Raw genomic sequence first — 22,450 nt, 5'->3', positions numbered from 1 at the left:
TCCAAACCGTACAGAGTGCATCTCTATCGCTTCAAAGCGTAGATGACATCCATGACCACTTACGCTTGGCGTGTTCACCTCGGAGATACGTTTGACACCGCCACGGCGAACCAGACGACGGATGGTGGTTATCACGAAGAACCTTGCGATGACGCTTGGCGCCTTCTTTACCAACCCTAATAAAAAATAACCGTAAACGAATGATAACCCAAATTATTGAACTATTCCATAAATGGTTTGGATGATACCCAGAACACGTCGTTAAGCAAATTAACCATACAATTTTTATTAGGGAAGACCTTTTCCTCCTTTGCCACGACCAGTCATTGTTGCTTGTTAGGTAGAAGAGCGAACTACCTAACCTGCCACCACCTTCCTACTGCTGCCTGCCCACCTCGCCGTTCGAAGCGAAAATGAGTTGAGGCTAGCAGCAGCGCTCTTTTATATCTTTTCTGGTCAAAGCAGAATGATGTGCAACCAAGTGGTACTCGATTATGACGACTGTGAAGAACGTTTATTTCATGAAAACAGTGATAAAATTATCACTTTTTATTTATACATTGGACAATGCTTAACATTACCACCTTTTCAATAGTTTCTTGTCGAAAATCATCAGTCGGAAGCATTGCTATTGATGCGTAGAAATATTTCTGATCGATTGGTGATAACATTGTTGAAATTGGTCCAGGGGCAGCTGAGCTATTAATGTTCAAAATCTTTCATAATTTTGTTACATGATCAAATGCATTGTTTACAAAAGCTGATACATCTCTTCGAAAAAGTAATCGAGAAATATTGACAAATACTTTAACTAATCGTGTTTGCATTACTCCATGCGTGAAGTTAACAATTTACATAGTTGGAGAAGCTTAACGTCACATATCAGACTTAAAGTGGTTATTTTATACGATAGATGAGGAGATGAAAGTATAGAGTTGATAGTTCCATTCCATTGAGGAAGGCACGAATCGGGTTGTTCATCTCTTTTACCAAATTCCCCTGTTGGGGAGGGACGGTGAGGGGTATCTCCCCCCGCCACCACAGGAAAAAGAGATGATCGCCGATTTGCTCACCTACCTTCGATGTGCGCAAACAGTTCTATCGATCAGAGTCAGAGTGTAAAACAACCAGCTTATCCTTGCACGGTTTCTTCCTGCACCTCGCTAATTGATCTAGACACGAAAACTAGGGATCTGCCCACGCTAAACCTGTCTTCATCATGTCCGTGAGATTGTCATTTGCAGATGTCTGACGAGATAGATTAATTCGACTACTTTTATATCTTTTGTGGCATCTTTCTCCAGATTGTTCATCTACGAAGTTCATCGTATAAGGCTAAAACAATAAATAAATAGCATTATTGATAATTTCGCACGTTCCATGTAAAAAAACGCTCAACATTCACTATTCTAACATCCCCCTTAAGCAGGACATTATGATACGCCGAGTATTTTTATATCTTCGTTTTGCTTCGGTCCTCCTGGGTCACCGTTGATAGGGCCATGTACTCAGCTTTAGTGGTCGAAAGTGCAACGGTAGATTGCCTCTTCGAATTTATTGATCAGCCGTTGCTATGGATCTGCTTGGGCTGGGCCCATAACCTTAAAGCAGAGCGAAAGTCGACTGATCAGGTTGAAGGGCAAATATAAAGTGATTTTATTAAACATCAAAAGCTCAACGCTTACTATTCTAACAGACCGCAGCCGCCAAGTATCCTTTTCCCAATCTGGAGACGAGGTGGAGGTGCTTCATGATCTTTGCCCAAGGTTCCAAAAGTTGTTCTTTAGCATACTTGGCAATCCCATCGTACTTCCGTTTGCTGAGACCCAAACGTATCTTCAGCATTAGTGAGCTCTCGACGAGATTTCCGGAACTTCCCGCATGACTTGAGAAAACAAGAATTTGGAATGGTAATGGTTCTTTTTTGTTTGTTTTCCGTTCTGAGCACCATTGCTACCGACGCCAGGGAGGCATCTCCCACACCTGGACCCTGCATATCGACCCATCAACTCATGAGCCAGGGACCAACAGTTTTACTTTCTTTCCGAAGGAAGGCTTGATCAGAGATGTTATGCCTCAGAACATCCCGGCGGCGCCGACTGGGATTGAACCCAGACCTGCTGGGGTGAGAGGTAATCATGCTTACCACTACACCACCGGTGCCGCTAGGTAATGGTTCTTAACAACTCATGATTTGTAAGGATCACATCCAAAAAACCTTAACATTTTCTCATAGGACTCTTGCTTCGCTATGAGCCGACAGTGGTTTTCCCAAGGGGTAAGTCACTCAGCACATTGTGTCAAAATTATATTCGGCACATCTTGGGAACATCCATCGGCACATTTTCATCATACCTTCGGCACAATCTCGTAGGCATTAGATTGTTGTAAATAAAATGGGAGCACTGCTGGACAACTGTCATTGAAGTTGTTCAGAACATTACGTGCTGTTTGACTGTATGTTCAGGAACATCTTCTAATTGAATATACTAGAGGAACTCAGACCAGCAGTTCACTTATAGATCTAAATACGAAATGTAGGTTCCAGAGTGGGCTCAAGAGAAAGAGGCAGTTAATCAGACCTCATTAGTATCCTTAATTCAAATAATGCTGCAACTCCCACAAAACAAACTAAAGAAGTCTGTTGAAGAACTTAATAAGTAGGTGAACACTGTTGAAATTTGTATCCCATCATTAGAACCCCATTAAAAATTGAATTGTTATACCTCCAATCAATAATGAGCCAAACGATAAGATACGAGAGTAGGTAGACTAGCTTATCACTCTATATCATTATCTCCTTTAGATCGGATCGCTTCACGATCGTGCCAAATAAACCCCGAACTCAACCAGTTAGGGAAGATAATGATCGGTTGACCCTCTTTAAATCAGTATTAAATTGGTCTTTATCGAAACACACACAAAACCTTTCTCGTGTTCCTCACTGCATGGAAGAAAAGTACTCCACGAATTGTGCCACTAGTTGCCCCGTTTGTTCCTGCTTCGCTGACCACTGGTACTGGTTTCGTTCCTGCTTTGCTGCTGCCGTGTCGACCGCCACTTCATCCAGGTTCACCAACAAAGTCTATTCATCACCCTCTATAGTCGGTCTCCAACAATGCTCCCCACCGGCTAGGTTTGTGGTCTGCCTTTGAGGGCATTATAAAACACTAAAACACAGGACTTTTATTACCCTATGGATCCCGAAACACAGAAATTTCGCACACTCGCCACTTCCCGCGTCATCCTCAATCCGATTTATCATTGCGATTTCAAACCAAAACATTCAAGGTGTCAGAAATACCGGGTTGCCGGGATGGGTGTTTTACAAACAATCGCAACTTGCTCTATGACCGGCACACTGACAAAAAAGATGACCCAAGATTGCTGTGCGGAGTGACCTACCCCTTGGGTTCTCCTATGTTCGTTTTGATAAATCATGGCCCACTTAGTAATGGAACAACATCATTTGGGTCTATTTCGGATTTGAAAACGGTTTTCACTCAAGTGCATACTACTCCTTATATTTTAAGAAAAAAAATACGAAACAAGTTATTCGTATCGGTTTCGAAGGAATTCTCGAACTTCTCCCTTAATATGACCCATCAAGCGGCGCACAACGGTCTCGTCCACTGTTTTAGCGATTTTATCCCACCAATTTTTCATCTGAGCTGACGTTTTGATGACTGTACCTTTTACCTTCAGTTTCCGCAGTAGTTTTCAATGGGCCTGAACCGGGGACAATTGGGCGGATCGAGGGTTTTCGGTGCAAACTGGACTCCGCTGTTGTTGTACCATTTTTGTACCGGACCATCATGTGACTGGATGAAGGGCAGAATTCGCTTCTGGAGACATTCGGTTTTGTAAACCTCCGAGTTCATCATTTTCTCAGTGACGAAAACCTTTGTCTTCAGGCCGCAGCTGCAAATTCCTTGAAAGATCAAATATCTGAAATTGCCAGGGACACCTCCTCGAGCCTTCACCTTGTAAAAGTTTGGTCCTGGAAACTTTCCGAAGTCGACCTTTACATAGGTTTCATCATCCATAAGTATGCACCCACCGGACTTGGTCAGCAGGTTGCCATACAGCTTTCGAGCACGGGTTCTAGCTAGAATTCGTTGCACTGTACTACAAGCGGCATCATACTTTTTACTCAAATCGGACATACCTGGGTTGCTTCTGATGGATCTCACGACTTTTTCACAAGGGGGGGGAGGTGGCTGTCAAATACGAACAATCGTCGTATACCTCGCATAACTGGTTCCAAACGTAAACAAGACATAAGAAACCTACAGCGTTTGTTTACGTTTGGAACCAGTTTCATACAAGAATGATAAGTAGGCTGATTTGACAGCACGTCCCCCCCCAGCCTTTTTATGGAGCTGACGGTTGCCAGTTCCACCGTTTCACTCCGGCCTTTGAGGCTTCCAATTCATCGTCAAGGTTTCCCTGTACGTTTTGAGCACGCGCCATATAGTGTTTCTAGGAAAATTCAACACTTTAGCCAGTTTGGACGTTTGGCGCACGTTTTTTTTTGTACGCTCCTCTTGCATGATGACTGTCTTTAAAACAAGAGCGTTTTATTGTAATTGTAATTGTTCAGTGCATAGGCTGTGCCTTCCGCTAAGAAGGCTTATCTAGGGACCAACCCCCTAGTCTATACACCTACTGTCCTTCCCGTTGCACTCGTCAGCTCGTGCGATACTCTAGACACACATGGGTGGTCGTATCCGGGTCCTCCCCTGGGTAGGCTCGTGTCCGTCCAGGTTCTGGTACATTAACTTATCTATATGCATGGTAATTATACTTTTTAAAACTCACCTTTTGATTAAAGGGTGATACGGTCAAAATTTGGTCAAGGGAAAACGCGTGTAAATCGGTGAAATCGTTTATTTAAAAAATCAAATTAAATTTCTTTTTCAAGTTCAATTAGTATAAAATTCAGGAAAAATATTCACTTAGGCTTCCGCTTTTCCAAATCCGAATTGCCGGGCCTTACGCTTGACCCCTGCCATCAGATTTTGTACAGCCACCTTGTCCACCTTCTTCGCCGCAGAAAGCCAGTTTGCCTTGAACTGCTGCTCGCCCTTAGCAGTTTTTTTGGTCTTCTTTAGGTTCCGCTTGACAATAGCCCAGTATTTCTCAATTGGGCGGAGCTCTGGCGTGTTGGGAGGGTTCTTGTCCTTGGGAACCACCTGCACGTTGTTGGCGGCGTACCACTCCATGGCCTCTTTACTGTAATGGCAAGATGCCAAATCCGGCCAAAACAGTACGGAACAACCGTGTTTCTTCAGGAAAGGCAGCAGACGTTTATTCAAACACTCTTTCACGTAAATTTCTTGGTTGACAGTCCCGGAAGCTATGAAAATGCTGCTTTTCAAGCCACAGGTACAGATGGCTTGCCAAACCAGATATTTCTTTGCGAACTTTGACAGTTTCTTGTGCTTGAAAACATCTGCTACCTTTCCCCTTCCTTTTGCCTGTCCCGGAAGCTGCTTGTAGTCGGCTTTGACGTAGGTTTCGTCGTCCATTACCACGCAGTCAAACTTCGTCAGCATCGTCGTGTACAGCCTCCGGGATCGCGCTTTGACCGTCGTATTTTGTTTATCATCGCGATTTGGAGTCACTACCTACTTGTAAGTCGATAGTCCGGCTCGTTTTTTGGCTCGATGCACGGTTGTAGACGATACACCCGGAGAGAGAGGTTAGGGTTTCGCTTGAAACTACCGGCAACTCTCTTTGTCGTCTCAGCGGCTTCCGGTTTTCGATTTCCCCCCGATCCAGACTTCCTGGCTGTCGACAAACGTTCCCCAAACACTTTAATTACATTTGTAAAAGTTGCCAATTTTAGCGATTTTGCCAACTTTGCGTGCGAGTAGCTCGGATTTTCGCGATGCGCGAGCAAAATTTTGATACGCTGCTCTTCTTGCTTGGACGGCATTTTGACAACTGAAGAGTGAATTCCAAAATCAAAATAGGAGCAACATTCTACACACACACACCTTCAAAATGAGGGGTGTTCAGGTTTTTTAAATGCAAAATTGAAAGAAATACGTCAAGTTGATATTGACCAAATTTTGACCGTATCACCCTTTATAATGTCGAAAATGCTGAAACTAAATAAAGGTTAGCGATCCATATAAGGTGTGTGCTGCGACGGAGTAGTAATTGAAGGAAATGAGGTTCTGATGTGAAGTATAGGTATTTCTAAAATAGGTAAATCAATTAATCATTAGCTGCTAACAGTTACTAATAAATGGGTACGATAAATCACTCATCAATGAGTACTGCCACTCCCACTGAAAAATGGGCAAAACCTTAATCATAAATGGATATTCGATTCCTACCGTGTATTTAAAGTAAAGTTAGGATCTTATCAAGCAAGCACACACCTTTTACGATTCTTATCCTACTTACGGTTTCCTGCACATACGACTTTTCCTAGATACAAGCTTCGTCCAGTATACATTGGCTGTCTCCAACCGGCATGATCCTTTCTGTCTGCTTCCTCTTGCCGGTGCAAGTTTAATTCTTCTTTTCTAGTTCAAATTTTCTTTTTCTCCTATTGATCTTCTGGTCGTGTTCCCATTTGTCCTCAGGCAGTCAATATTAGTACATGATAGGAAGAAAGAAAGAAATAGAACAAGTTAAGTGTGAGCCGCATGCATTGGTTACCTATTTGGGTCATGGTGTTGTCTTCCCTATTTACTCGCCTCTATTCGCTCTCATATCGCAACGTTTAACTCTGGATCAACAATAGAAAAGGGCCCATCAGCATTTGTAAACAAACCGCTCCAAAGCCCCCACCCACAAAGCGAAGGCCACCCACGCAAACCAACACCATCATCGGATAGGGAAAACTTCCACCTACACGAAGATGGCGTTGGTCTGCGTGAGCAGCCTCCGATCTGTGAGGAATGGGCTTTGGACGGTCTGCCCACAAAAACCGATGGGCCCCCCTCCACTGCTGATCCAGAACTCACCCCCTTCCCCCACACTATTATGGTCGGAAAAGAGAACCCATATTTAGGAATCTATCGCGAACTGCGATGCAGAAGATATTAATAGCAAACTAATTTGGAACTGGCCTAAGATATATGACCCAGTGAGTATTGACACCTCACACTGTTGTGAATGAGCACGGACGCGAGATTTACTAGAGTATTAAATGCAAAACGCAAATTCAAAATAAAACTTGACAAGTCATCGTCAATCCTCTTATTCTTGGGCAGGGTCTGACGATGTGAATCTGATTTTGATCAGTGAACGGGCCCCATATGGTACATTTTCTCACTATGAACATGTCATTTCCAGCCTATCTGAACTATTTAATAAATGGAAACCATAACATGGGTTACGCTTCCCCTAAGCGGGCCCTCCGCATCCTATCTCTGTCTTATCTCAAATGCCAATGGTTGAATGTATCAATATATACATTGGAAATGACGTTCAATCAAATAAACCCATACCCCACTCACTTGGCCAGGCTTCAGAATCGTCCAGTGGGCAGTGCGCTCTACACTCCAAGTTCCCTTTCTTTCAAATTCACCCCAAATTTGATATTTTACCCCTTTGAGTGTTGATTAATCACAATGAAACATTGTGACAGAGCACGGACTTGAGGTTACTAGAGTATTAAATAATCTAGGTCCTATTTAGGATTATATCTGAAAAATCCAAATTTGGCCAACGCCCACCCTTTAAAACAAGAGCGTTTTATGAACTGAAAAACACACTGTTGTTGATATTGTTGTGGTCAACACATAGACGTCAAAAGCTTTCAAAAATGTCCACATGGAGCGCTGTAATAAGCAAAAGAGTTTGTTCAATTACTACGTGGGCCGTTTAGGCTCGTAACTGATATGCTTAACTGATTTAGACTTACTAAACGGCAGATAGTTTTTCAGTCGTGGTCATGAAGTTTTTTTAACTCCAGTCCTTTAGAGTTAGACACATCATGGAACAAGCTTCTGCGTATTAATATGCGATCGTCCTCTTTGATTTCCGACATTCGGATTCTGGCGTTGAAATAACCCATGATGATTATGTTCCCTTTCATGCTTTCCGCGAGGCTCAGGATTTACGTTAATATTTTCCTCAATTCTGAGCAACCACTATCGCTTCCGATTCTGCCGTACGAAGAAATCGACAGTGAGCATGCATAAGGGCCTATACGCGATGATCGATTCTCTTCGTCGATTTTCTCTTTCGTTAATAATTCGCTAGATTGATCGTTTATCGGGGCGTTTGCTGTTGATTTTAATAGCCAATACAACCTGTTACTACTCTGCATTGAACAAATTCTAGAAAATTGTTTCGCTTAGCTGTAGCAATGCAAAGAGAAAATCGATGAAGAGAATCGATCGTCGCGTTCGTGCTACGTTTTTATCAAATACATTCAATAGATATACGCACGATTCCGAACTGATCTTTCTGAAACGATTGCTCTTACACCAGTGTTTGGCTATTAAGTGAGCCGTTCCTCCTCCAATGCGATCACGACCGTTGTGTTCTGTACGTTGAACCAGAAATAATTACTTATTTCGATAGTACACTCGACCAATCGTGTTTCCTTTAGAGCAGTAATGATGCAACTACATTGGCCGAAATATTTTTCAATATCCTTCCGTTTATGTTCCTCCGAGCAGCCACGAACGTTCCAAGTAAGCATTGAAAAGTTGGCATAGTGCATTTCGTTGTTAGATAAACCACTGCATTTAGGATTCGCGCTCAATTGCGAGCAATTAAGTAAACCGTTCCTTTGTAGCTCCGCAATTCCCGCATAAACGCAAACCATCACTTGACCTTACCGATAATGGTTATAAATTGTTTATAATCCCTCCTAAACTTTAACTGAAATGGTTTTGGAACCTTACATGAACGTTTGTGTGATAAAGTTTTAACCTTATGTATTATGGTTTTTAGGAAGCGGACCTTACAAATAATGGGTCGTTAAGAACCATTACCATTCCAAATTCTTGTTTTCTCCATACATTTTCGGAAAGAGAACTATATTAGAACGTTTTTACTTATGGTTTGAGAACATTAATGATTATGGTTATGGTAGTCAGTAAGGTCCATTAATCGTTTTGTATTATCGCTCAACTTTACGTGAAATATATCGTGAATTGGTAATCAGTAATTTACAGGCAACCAATTCGCGATATATTCCACATAAAGTTTATCGATGTTACAAAACCATTCATGGACCTTACTGGTTACCATAACCATAACCATTAATGTTCTCAAACCATAAGTAAAAACGTTCTAATATAGTTCTCTTTCCGAAAATGTATGGAGAAAACAAGAATTTGAAATGGTAATGGTTCTTAACAACCCATTATTTGTAAGGTCCGCTTCCTAAAAACCATAATACATAAGGTTAAAACTTTATCACACAAACGTTCATGTAAGGTTCCAAAACCATTTCAGTTAAAGTTAAGGAGGGATTATAAACAATTTATAACCATTATCGGTAAGGTCAATTTATGGTTCGCGTTTATGCGGGTTTTCTTCAGAGGCGGTCGCAACGTCCTCCACCATGTCATTCCTAGGATTTCGAACTCCTCTGTTGAACAATATCTTCTGAACCACACTGTCGTAGTGGTTGCATTTATGCATTTCTGGAGCTTCTTGCTGTCAAGTGATATGCTGCTCTTAACACAATATCCTGCGAATCCTTCGAAGAAATGCTTCAATTTTATCCGCTACCAATGAACCACCAAGAAGCGTCCTCTTCTCTATGGTATCAGCGACACATGGAAATTATAAAAAAAAAATATTTCTTATGTGGTCCACCACTCTTTGTCGAAGGATCATTACGTTTTCATAATGATCTGCTGACCCTACTTCCGAATTGTCGTATTCATAAACCAATGCCGAAAACAGGCATTCTTCTCACCATTACTGATCCCTCGTCGTAGAATGTGTTCCCTTCTAGACACTATTAAATTCTTATCTCAGTTGCTCGACTTTATTGCTAACTCTAGCCTTGCGTTTACTTTGTGGTTTCTTTTCAATGTTGACAGTGTTGTGTTACTCTTCGCCATATTGAGCAGTGCACGGGCCTTAACCTCACTTTTTGGTCTTTTTGGTTCCAATCATTTTGTCTCTGAGTAAAAGAGATGGCAACGAATGGGAACCAAAACAAACCACCCAAAACTGTCCAAATTTACGGGTGAGAGAAGAGAGCAGCAAATCTTCGTGCACACAGAAAAACAAAACTACCCACCGCTTGGGTTTTTTAAACTCAAATTTGAGTTATTTGACCTCTGCCCGTTTCATTTCCTCTCGCTATTGTTGTCAAAAATAGAACGAAAGATTCGACTCAACCGTCTAGTTCCGTACGAGAAGCCAAAATTGAGTAATATGCAATATACCCAAATTTGAGTTAATTGAACTTAATTTTGGGTAGAAAAAATTGAAAATAACTTAGCGATAGGTAATTTTATTTGCCGGGCTTAAATGCAAACTACTTTGAGCCGGTTTACCCAAATTTGGCTTATCGTACGGAACATGGGAGATGAGTGAAAAGAACTTAATTTTGGGTTGTTTTGAATTTCTGTGCACTGATCTATCGACTGGCAGCAAGCGCTGTCAAACAGTATTATGCAGCTGGCTGGCATGCCGCCATGTTATTGAAACTAGAGTCGGTGTATAATGAGTCACGCCAAGAGAAAAACAGTTGAACTCGCATCACGATTTTCGAAAGATTCCCTTTCTTTTAACTTGGCAACAGAGGACTTCTATATCAACTTCAAATGACTTCTAGCGAGAAAAAAAAATAGCGGTTGTAGTAAATCATTATATCAGTGATTCAGTCAAATTATCTCAACCAAAAATAGAAGAAATTCTCATAAGTGATCATTACCAAACGTATCCCATGTCAATTTATTGCTCACTGCGAGTTTATGATCATTTCTTCGATTATATTTTATATTTTATTGCAATACCTTTCGTGGACCTTTCATAGCATCGTAAAGTTTGTTTACTCTGCACGATAGGTAGCCGGTTTGACAGCTCAATAGGTAGACTTGGCTTCACTCTTGGCGTGACTCATTATACACCGACTCTAATTGAAACCAACATCTGAAACGTCACAATTCCAGTGTGAACTGCAAAAATGGCGTGACTGAATTGTCTTATTTTTATCAAATGAAATTATTTTCCCTTTTATGCCATATAAATGGTTGACTTCGTGGAAGAAAATCAGAAAATAATATTTTATGAGTCCTAAGTTTATTTTTCACAAAATGTAAGCAACAATATTAAGAATATCCATAATATCAGTCACGCCTTTTTTGAAATTCTGGCTTGAATCTTCTATTTGTTTACAAATTATGAGCTGTCAGTGGGGCCCGCAATTCGCGGGTCCGCAGCGATGTTAGCTCTTTTCAAGGCACACTCTAACTTGAAAGTACTCATTAATGAGTAAAAAAAGACCCATTTTGAAGAAAAGTGGCTTAACTCATTAATGATTAAACAATTTTACCCATTAATGAGTATCTGTTACCCATTAATGATTAACAATTACTCATTAATGGGTAACAGATACTCATTAATGGGTAAAAAATTTACTCATTTAATGAGTTAAGCCACTTTTCTTCAAAATGGGTCTTTTTCAACCATTTATGGGTACTTTCAAGTTAGCGTGCAAGGCAAACAAGATAGGGATGCCAGGTACCTGGTATTATGCGTATTATGCTTAAAGCTCAACCGTAACTTTTCGATAGTTTGTTTACGTTCACAAATGATTAGAAAAAAGCCAAATGAATAAATTTTTGATGAAAAAAAAAAAGTTTAAAAGTTATTTTGATACATTTGAAAAAAAAAAAACATCTCGTGATTTGAGATAAGCTCGAACATTTCAATATTGATGGTCGTTTCGTCACACCGGGAGGGTAAAAATTTGGTTCGCTTTTGGGGTCCGTTTTCGTATCACCCAGGTTTTTACATCCAGCATTCCAAACTATTTGCGTTCCACTGTGACTGGCTTTCGGAAAATTGAACACACCTTTTGGTGGATTTTTTTTTTGGTGTCCACCCAGCGGTTCGCCACCATGCGCGCAGCCGACCACCACTGGACGAACTTTATTGTTTTCCATCGAACCAATTTACTTTCCGTACTTCCTCTTTCCGTCTAAACCGGATGTCTAAAGAGCAAAAGTGTTGTTAATTTCCTTAGTTGCTTAGTAGTATTTGAATGATTATAATTATATAAGAGGCTGCTGTTTCTTCGCTAAACTGGGTTTGGGAGGGGATGCTCTCCACTTTTATCATAGAATATTGTTCAGAGTAATGAATGATCTTACTTTTGTGCCGCCGCTGGGGCAGTTGTTTTAGGAGCAGCAGCTGCAACAGCAGCAGCGGTAGTAGTTGGGGTGGTGGTGGTTTCAGTAGCAGCAGCAACTTCAGCAGTAACCGGTGCAGTCGTCGATGCTGCTGAAGCAGCAACAACAGCAGCAGCAGTAGTAGCCGCAGTAGTAGCCGCAGCAGCAGCAGTGGCAGCAGCAGTAGCCGCAGCAGCAGCAGAAGCAGCCGCTGCTGCGGTGACTGCGGCAGCAGCAGCTGTGGCAGCCGCCGTCGTAGCAGCAGACGGTCCATACGCGTACGTTTGGAAGGCCTCTCCGTCGTCGCCTTCCTCTTCTTCTCCGTCCGACTCGAACGTATGGTCCGGGATATCGTATAGTCGGATCATAGGCTTGTTGGGATCCTTCATGATCAAATACTTGCCATCCTTCTGCTTCATACAGATGTCGATGATGCAACGCAGAATACCCCAGGCGTTGTCCATGCTCAGATTGATCTGGTTGGCGAATTCCTGCGGTTTGAACTGTTGCGTTCCGAGGATAACATGTCGCGAGGAGTCACGCACATGGGCACGAGAGACATATCCGAACTTGATCTGATCGGACCCGGCCAGCAGGGCTTGCACGGTCCACTTGGCTAGCTTGCAGGAATTGTTACGCAGCTCGTTGGCCAGTACGGCACCACGTTGGGTGTCTAACTTCTGACGCCACTCGACACCGTTGGCCACCTTCGAGTCCCACTCGTTCAGAGCCTTTATCGTGAGGAACTGCGTATCTCCCTGGGGCGTTAGAAGGACGGCATCGTGTTCGCAACGTGCCACCAACTCGATACCGTTGTTCAAGTCCCACTTCCTGTAACGATAGGCAACGCTGGCAACTTCACCGTCTTCGTCGTCTCCGATGAATGGATTCGGGTCGCCAAACTTGAATTTAAGCTCCTTCTCACCGCTCTTCAGCACTTGCTGACTGAAGTTGTGGTTGATGAAGGTTGCCTCGATGGCCAGATTCCGCGGCGAGTTAAGAGAGTTTCCATCTTCATTCGGAGGTTCGATCGCAGTCTCGTTGACAGTCAGCAAATCAAATTCAGTGTTATCGCGCTTATCCATGAACAGCTTGTCACCAATCTTCTCAATGACAATATCCCACGAATAGTTGGACCTGGAACAGCACATAATCGTAGCCAGGATGGCATCCGTAGCGTAAACGTTTCCGTGCGTTTTCGACAACTGGCGGATGATCGGGTCGTCGGTGGTCGTAACGGTATGGAAGATTCTGTCCACACGCTGCAACGGTTTCTCGTTCTTGACGTTGACACGATCGTAAACCTTGTCGTAGTATTCCAGCGTTCCGCAAGTGGTAATATCCTCACCCTTCTCAACATTCGGAAGCGAAAGTTTGCTCAACCGTGGGAAGTCCATTTCCTCCACGGTGACCCAATCCGGACGCACGGCAACCGATGCATCGCGAATTTTTTGTGGCGGACGAGCGCCCCATTTACGGGTAGTTCCGCGACGCTGATCACGTCCTCTATTAGCATTCTTCGAAAGGTTCGTCATGCCGCCGGCTTGAACTCCACCGCGTCCTCCGCGTCCACGACCGCTGTAGAACAAATTCACAAGTTTCAATCAGTAAATCCAACCGCATTTTACCCCACACTCACCGCTGGTTCCTCATATTGCCACGGAAGCGACCGCGCTGGTGCGGTTGCTTCTGGATCCTGGCACTGTCGACCAGATGGAATGTCGTCTCGTCCTCTTCATGGTAGTACGCATACTGGTTGCCACCTCCGAATTGCGATGCATACTTATCTAAAAAAAGGAAGTATTTACTACCAACCCATTTTACACAAAAATCTTTGAGGTTATACTCCGCGGCTGTAACTTACTGGGATACTTCTTGTCGGTTTGAGCCGTACCGGTCCAGTCGGAAATCTTGCCCATACGGTCGCTCTTGCTGAACGGTTGGTATGGGATGTCCTTAAAAGCATCCGGAAGCTCACAGGGGCCTGAAACGTCACAGAAACCATTTCCATATTATATTCAACGTCACTCACTCCTCTGCTCCCGGCTGGGAGGGATCAACAAGAACAATAAGAAGCCGTGATCGGCTTACAGCGAAACTTACCCCATCCTTCTTCGTTGAACTGAAGCTGCGGGGCTTCGAACACCACCGATTCCGGCGTACAGGCGATGGTCTCACTCATCGTCAGCAGGGTTACGGACTTTAATGCGGATTATATCCGGATTTTGGATGATTTTTGCACTAGCAGATACACAGGAAAAAATTGCCGAACGTGGCTGAGCTGGTGAAAGGGCGATTTGACGGCTGTCAAAGTTGGACTTGGGCTTTTCGTTGCCGTCAAGTTGGCAGCGTGGGATTTGAAGGAATTATTCACGGCCGATGAGACTCCCGCAGGTCGGGTCACTTATATACTCAAATGAAACTCGCGTAGCTTTTCAGAGCAACCGTAACGGTCGTTGTTATTTGCGCGACTATTTTAACAGCGCACAGCGCTCTCATTTTAGTTTAGTCGCTCTTCCCTACACCGGTCGCTACTATCGTGGTTATCAATTTACTCGCCGTAGTCCGTACCGGTAGTGAGCATTTTTACATTTCTACGAATAGCAACCTTTCTGCAGCGCTGCTATCATAGAGGTAACTCTAAGACCACTGGGTCCCGAAGAAAATCATTATTATTTTTGGCTCACTCAGTACCAGAACAACGGTCCCAAGCAGTCCCAAGCTATTTCACTCACCCCTGCATGTTCTGCATGAATCCACACACCCCTGATGTTATCTGTCAAACTTTCATAGCGAATCAAAACAAACATAGTGTAGTAATAGAATTTCAACTAGAATAGGGTACGTTAATCGTTTGCTTGGGACCAATAGGCTACTAAAGTGGTGAGCCAATTTAAAATCGTTAGTTTCGTATTGATTGTTGCTGCTATCGCGCTGCTAAATTTGGTAACGCGCTTCTCACCGAGAAGCCGACTGCTATTTTTTTTAAGAGATGAACTAGCCTCAGGCTAAAAATCTCTATAATAAAGAAAAAAAAAAAAAAAAAAAAAGACTGCTATTTTAGTTACTCGTATGGCAACCCCCGATACGGTAGCTGCGCTATGATGAGGGCTGCTAAAATGAGTTTAGCAGCGTACCGTTACGGTTGCTCTCAAAAGGCGAAATAATCACTCAAAAGATTTTCAAATGTAAATAGATTAAAAGCTACGCTAAATCGCAACACTCCTGACCGACGCATAAGTTTGTATAAAAAGAGAGAATACATACTAAGTATAAAAGCGGTTTATACATAGATAGTATAAACTGCATTTATTCTTCCAATGTAAACCTGGCCTTTATTTGTGATTAGATTTTGCTGTCCCTTTCTTTTGCTTTTTTTGTTTTGTAGCTCAATAAAAAAAACATATATGGAAAAAAATTGTACACAGAAAAAAAAAAGTTGTTGAATATTACATCCAAACTGCTGCAACCAGGTCAATCCATCGGTTGTGTAATATAACGTTGTACGATGGACATCGATTTTGCGAACAAAATTACATCCATTGATGTAATATTGTATCTGCTTTTCGCTATTCCATCATTATTTCATACATCAGCTTGAATTACATTGATCGATATTACATTTTTTTTTGCTGTGTATTTCCTCTAAAGTTGGAGTAGAAACTGCATAAATCAACGTCTGAAAGGTGAATGGCAATGATCCATAGCGGCTGGTAGGGATTCGGGGAACACAATGGCCCTTGTGCACCACCCCAGACAGATGGTACAACTAGTGGTGCAATCCTCCGTGCAGAAGTCCCGTTGATGGAATATTGATGGTGAGACGAAGAATCCGTTTTGGCCGTCTTGCATTCGTACCTCAACTATTGTGACTTTGGGACAAATTTGTGTCAACCCAATCTCCATCCATGCAGTGAGTACAAGCACAAGTCGCTCCCGTTGGGACAATGCTGGTCTTCTCGTGAGCTGCCTCATATTGGTCAGCTTTTGCATCATTCGCGTGAGATAAGTGGCAATCTTCTACTTCTAGCAAATTTCAACGAATGGATTGGAGCCTGTAGAAAAGTGTTAGATGTTATGGATTTTACCTTATCGACAATCAAATATTCATGGTTCTTTCCCGGCGATAAACGGGTCCACTCAGCATTCGACTGGTTTCAGTTTTGCGATAATCAAGATACATCATATAGATCAGCACTTTGGCCTTCAACGGATCGTCGTAGCATAATAAACTGCTATATTTAATAAACAAAATTGAACATTATAATTTGCTCGTAAACGACGCGTTTTGCAGTTAGGCTTGACTGGCAACGTTGACCTCTTCTAGGTGATTAGGCTGCAATCTTCGCATATTTCCGGATTTAAGTCAAAGGAAGTTCAGCCAGTTCCACCTGCAAACCGTGATTAACCTTCACTATGTTGTCACTTCCCAACTTTGCTTGTCGCACCGGAATTCACATCGTGATGGGTCTTGATTCGGAAATTCCTTCGTACAAATCAAATCAACGATACTCATTCACAATAATCAATATCTCAATAAATACTAGAATATTTTTTTTTTGTTTTACCGAACTATTTAGTTGGAGTTAAAATAACGAAAATGACGATAACAGACTTTTAACCTAACGGAATCACGCAAGTTACCAAGTGAACTTGTTATAAACGATTTTCGCTCTGTTATTCGGAGTTAGAAAAATTTTGAAGAGAAATTTTAATCGGAACAATGTATAAACGATGCATAACCATAAAATGTTTAAATTTTAATCTATCATTGTTTAGTAATATTTTTGAGTGTACTTTTGTAAATGATTTCAGTCTAATACCACAGACAGACATACAAATTAGTACCGTTGTACTCCTTTAATCAAGTACCTCAAAACGTACAATTTGTGGTACTAGCTTAAAGCAGTACAACCATAGAGGTAACTCTAAGACTAGTAGGTCCCGAAGAAAATCATTATTATTTTTGGGTCACTCAGTACCAGAACAACGGTCCCAAGCAGTCCCAAGCTATTTCACTCACCCCTGCATGTTCTGCATGAATCCACACACCCCTGATGTTATCTGTCAAACTTTCATAGCGAATCAAAACAAACATAGTGTAGTAATAGAATTTCAACTAGAATAGGGTACGTTAATCGTTTGCTTGGGACCAATAGGCTACTAAAGTGGTGAGCCAATTTAAAATCGTTAGTTTCGTATTGATTGTTGGTACAACGGTAGTACAACAGTGAACTTTGTATGTCTGTACAAGGTATAATTGTTACATCGACAAATCCATCGCAGTAGAAGGCTGGAACGAAATCGCTCAATGCTACGTAGAGATCTGTGGCTTGACTCGCAGTGGAATCCGCCATTTTGCAAAAGTGTAGTGAACAGGAATCACGTTGATTATATTGCGCATATTATTTTCCTTTTATTATTATTTACGTTTGGAAATAAGGAGAAACTAAAATGTAAGATCGATGTTACAAAACAGAACTCATGTAACTAAATTTTGTATTTTCTTAAATATAGCTTTGAAGCAACTCCAACCAAAACTATGCGAGTTTGACTAAAAGCACTCCAGAATTTCCAACAATCTTCAAAGATTTTAAATAAGGACCAGTGGATACTACACGGAAATGCCATCACGAAGGAAGCAGGCAATGGAGACATCGGTTGCACAGGGGTATAGCTGTGCCGGATGCGACAGACCGGACAGTATGGAAGACATGGTTGCATGTGATCGTTGTGAAAAATGGTTTCATTATTCATGTGCATCAGTCAACGTTGCTACGGTGCAAACCGATGACTTTTTTTGCGATGATTGTAAATCAACCGTGGCCACTCGGAATAGTCAGCGAGGTAGCCATACGGGACCTGTTAGCAGCGTAAAGAGTACGGCTTCGTCCACACGGTCTGAAAAGCTTCTTCTAAAGCTTCATCAACTGGAAGAAGCACAAGCATTACGGCTGAAACATGAACAGCAACAACGTTCATTTCGTGAAGCTCGTTTGAAATTATTGAAGGAGGAGGAACAAGAGCAGCTGCTAAGCATCCAGGAAGAAACGGAGTATCTTGCGCAGAAACACCAGCTTGAGCTTGCGCAAATTGATGAGCAAGAGACGGATGGGAGGAGCGGAAGAAGCAGGAGCTATGTTAGTGTACGGAGTAGCCGTAGCAGAGTCGAGGAATGGGTAGTAGAACAAAGTCAGGCTAGCAGTGAAAGGACTGATTTGGAGCATCAGGTAGCTGCAAAGTCTGGAGGATTTGTTGAACAGATGCCTTCCTTGGATTCTGCTCACCCGGTCAATCAACAAAGTACTGCGATCTTGGAATCACGTTATCAGCAAGCCAGTAAACAGGTGCAAAGTCGAGAGCAGCAGCAGTTGCATCTGGGAATTCATTCGTCGAAAAATGTGCCTCAAGTATCCATAGGATTAGACAAATCAACAGTGAGTACCGTTAGTGGTAGTACGAGGTACTCGTCTTTGCCTCCTGCAGGCGATCAACTAGTGCAACAGCGTTTCCACTCGAATATTGATCGTATGCCGAAACTGAGCCTAGCAGATCGAAATAAGGTATCAAGGAACCAGGCAGCCACCTATGTGCAGCTACGGCAGAATGTACCTCGAACAACAATTGGCGCGGATCATCAACCAACGGTGAGTACCGTTAGTGGTAGTACGATGTACTTATCTTTGCCTCCTGCAGGCGAACAGCTAGTGCAACAGCATTTCCATTCGAATCTTGATCGAATGTCGAAATTGAGCCTAGCAGATAGGGATCTGGAACACACACAAGTAGAGCCTCTTACCACTACACGAGCAGTCGGAAGAAACCACTATTTAGCAGGTCCTACCGTTACTAATCCGATGCCATTGGAGCGCATAGACCAGCAGCGAGTTGAGTTGACCCGGGATAAAATTGCTGCTCGCCAAGTTATGCCCAGGGAGTTGCCTGCATTTGATGGCAATCCAGAAGAGTGGCCAATGTTTCTGAGCTGTTACAAGATGACTACCGAAGCATGTGGATATTCTGACGTGGAAAATCTTATGCGATTGCAACGAAGTCTTAAGGGCATCGCTATGGAAGCAGTACGTAGTCGGTTACTGATACCATCGGCGGTACCATCCGTATTGAACACCCTTCAGATGCTGTTTGGCAAACCGGAACTTGTGGTAAATACGCTGTTGAAGAAGGTACGAGAAGTACCAGCACCGAAACCAGAACGCTTGGATATGCTAATTACGTTCGGAATGGCAGTACAAAATCTGTGTGATCATTTGGAAGCAGCGGAGATGTCGTCGCATCTGTGCAATCCAGTGTTATTACAGGAGTTGATTGAAAAATTGCCAGCTGGGTACAGAATGGATTGGGCCCGGTATAGGAAACAGTATTCAACAGTGAATCTTCGGATGTTCGGTGATTTTATGGAAATCCTCGTCCTGGAGGCAAATTCGGTGACGCTGCAAGTATTTTCGGAAGTGAAGGGAACGAGAGTAGATAACCTGAAACAAAAAGGTAAAGCATACGTCAACGTACATGAAGCCAGGAATGATTCATCAAATCAGTCACACATCGAGTCTGTTAATTTCTGCACTGGGTGCAAAAACGAGGAACACGGTGTAGCAACTTGTGAAAAATTCCAGAAGTTGTCAGTACAGGATCGCTGGAGAATGGTATACAAGCTGAAACTTTGTAGGCAGTGTTTGGGACGTCATGGCAAAATTGAAGGAAAATGGACTTGTCCCAGCGGAGAGGACTGTGATGTTGATGGTTGTTCAAGAACACATAATAAGCTGCTGCATTCTAAGCCATTTTCAAGACCGTCGGAGCACGAAACAACTGCGGTAGTTAATCATCACCGGATGTTACATGCAGCGTTATTCCGGATTATACCAATCACACTACATGGAAAAAGTTCAGTCGTGCACACCTATGCCATGTTGGATGATGGATCGTCGGTTACCTTATTGGAAGAGAATCTCGTCAAACTGTTGGGTATAGAAGGTGAAGCTGACCCATTGTGTTTAGTCTGGACAGCAAATAGGACCAGGACTGAGCCCAACTCTAGAAGGATGAATCTGGAAGTGTCTGGATATGACGCCAAAGATAAGTACCCTCTCATCAACGCCAGAACAGTCTCGGAATTGGTACTTCCTAAGCAGACAATGCAGACCGGAAGCCTGGTTGAGGCGTTCCCACACCTGGATGGAATTCCGATTAAAGGTTACAAGGATGCTATTCCACAAGTTTTAATTGGATTTGACAACGCGCATCTTCTGGTTCCGATGAGATCTAGAGAAGGTCATATTGGTGAACCGATAGCAGTAAAAACCCGTTTGGGATGGTCCGTATATGGGGGTTCTTCGAGCAAGCAGAATCTGGTGAGCTATCATGGGGTGAGGTTGTGCGACTGCTGTTCTGACGAGCATCTACAAGAGCTAGTGAAATCGTATTTTGCAGTAGATGCCATAGGCGTAGAAAGTATTCGCCCTGAATCGGATGATGAGAAGCGTGCACGGAAGATTCTACAAGACACGACGATTCGAAAAACAAACCGCTTTGAAACTGGACTTCTTTGGCGCTATGACGTGTTCGAGTTTCCGGCTAGCTACGACATGGCAATCCGCCGACTGCAGTGTCTGGAACGAAGATTGAAAAAGGATGAAAATCTCTATGAAAACGTCAGAAAACAGGTCGAAGGATATCAGCTGAAAGGATATGCTCATAAGGCTGCGGTTGCAGAGTTGAAGGAAATGGATCCAAAACGAACTTGGTTTTTGCCTCTTGGAGTCGTCGTAAGTCCAAAGAAGCAAGGCAAGGTCAGACTAATTTGGGATGCGTCGGCCACTGTTAATGGTGTCAGTTTGAATTCAATGCTGTTGAAGGGACCGGACTTCTTGACTCCCTTGCCAGCTGTAGTAGGCCGCTTCCGTCAAAGGCGTATAGCTGTGGTAGGTGATATTCAGGAAATGTATCACCAATTCCTCATAAGACACCAGGACAAGTCAGCACAGTGTTTTGTATTCCGAAATTCATTGGACGAGGAGCCCGACACGTACATCATGGATGTCGCAACCTTCGGTTCATGTTGTTCACCAAGTTCAGCACAGTACATCAAAAACAAAAATGCTGAGGACCACGCCGAGAAGTTTCCGAGAGCGGCTGAAGCAATAATTAAAAGCCATTATGTCGACGATCTTCTTGATAGTTGCGATACCGTCGATGAGGCTGTGCAATTGATGCTGCAAGTGAAGGAGATTCATGCTGCTGGAGGTTTTCACATTAGAAACTGGATGTCGAATAGTGTGGAAGTTCTCGAACGGGTCGGGGAAACTTGTGCTGAACAGGAAATGCCTGTTGTTTTTGATAAAGCTGAAACGACAAGCGAAAGGGTATTGGGAATGATTTGGATCCCAAAGGATGACGTGTTCACTTTTTCCAAGGAAGTGCGACCGAATCTTCAAGATGTGGTTTACGGTGAAAAGGTTCCAACGAAGAGGGAAGCGCTTCGATGCGTGATGAGTGTTTTTGATCCACTCGGTATGATCGCCTTTTTCGTGTTCTATGCCAAAGTAATTCTACAGGATATTTGGAGATCCGGAATAGGATGGGACGATACAATTCCAGAGGATATTCTGGATCACTGGAGAATCTGGACGCGACTTTTCAATCAGCTTGACTACGTGAAAGTGGACCGTTGTTATTTCTCCGTTGCACAGCAACCAACTGCAATAGAGCTGCATGTATTTGTTGATGCAAGCGAGTTGGCATTCGCATGCGTCGCCTACTTCAGGGTTATTATAGATGGTAAACCAAGGTGTGCATTCGTGGCGGGAAAATCAAAGGTTTCCCCTCTGAAGGCGATGTCAATTCCGAGGTTGGAACTTCAGGCTGCAGTATTGGGCACGAGACTGGCTAAAACAATCGGAGAAACACATTCATTGCCAATAACGAAGCGATATTTCTGGACCGATTCACAGACAGTTTTGGCTTGGATCCGTTCAGATAGCCGGAGGTATCGACAGTTCGTCGCATTCAGAATCGGCGAAATTTTGATGAAAACTGAAGCTAATGAGTGGCGGTATGTTCCGTCAAATTTGAATGTTGCAGATGACGCCACCAAGTGGAAG

At 42.9% G+C, this 22,450-nt stretch overlaps 2 protein-coding genes across 2 annotated transcripts in view; one reads left to right on the top strand and one right to left on the bottom strand.

Moving 5' to 3' along the window:
• Window positions 1–22,450, top strand: part of Gs2 (glutamine synthetase 2) — a 457,408-nt gene that overhangs the window by 214,928 nt on the left and 220,030 nt on the right. The window lies entirely within an intron of this gene.
• On the bottom strand, window positions 12,108–14,639 carry eIF3d1 (eukaryotic translation initiation factor 3 subunit d1). The gene is made up of 4 exons (XM_065224305.1): window positions 14,433–14,639; window positions 14,194–14,313; window positions 13,969–14,116; window positions 12,108–13,907 (listed from the first exon to the last, which is right to left on the bottom strand). The coding sequence occupies exons 1-4, from the start codon at window positions 14,509–14,511 to the stop codon at window positions 12,308–12,310; spliced, it is 1,947 nt and encodes a 648-aa protein (XP_065080377.1). The 5' UTR covers window positions 14,512–14,639; the 3' UTR covers window positions 12,108–12,307.

The sequence above is a fragment of the Ochlerotatus camptorhynchus genome, unplaced genomic scaffold (assembly GCF_037179485.1).
Source record: "Ochlerotatus camptorhynchus isolate MF236.1 unplaced genomic scaffold, CSIRO-AGI_Acam_v1.1 ptg000020l, whole genome shotgun sequence".
Lineage (NCBI taxonomy): Eukaryota > Metazoa > Arthropoda > Insecta > Diptera > Culicidae > Ochlerotatus > Ochlerotatus camptorhynchus.
Note: the sequence above shows the minus strand (reverse complement) of the source record. Positions and strands in the feature narration are given on the sequence as shown.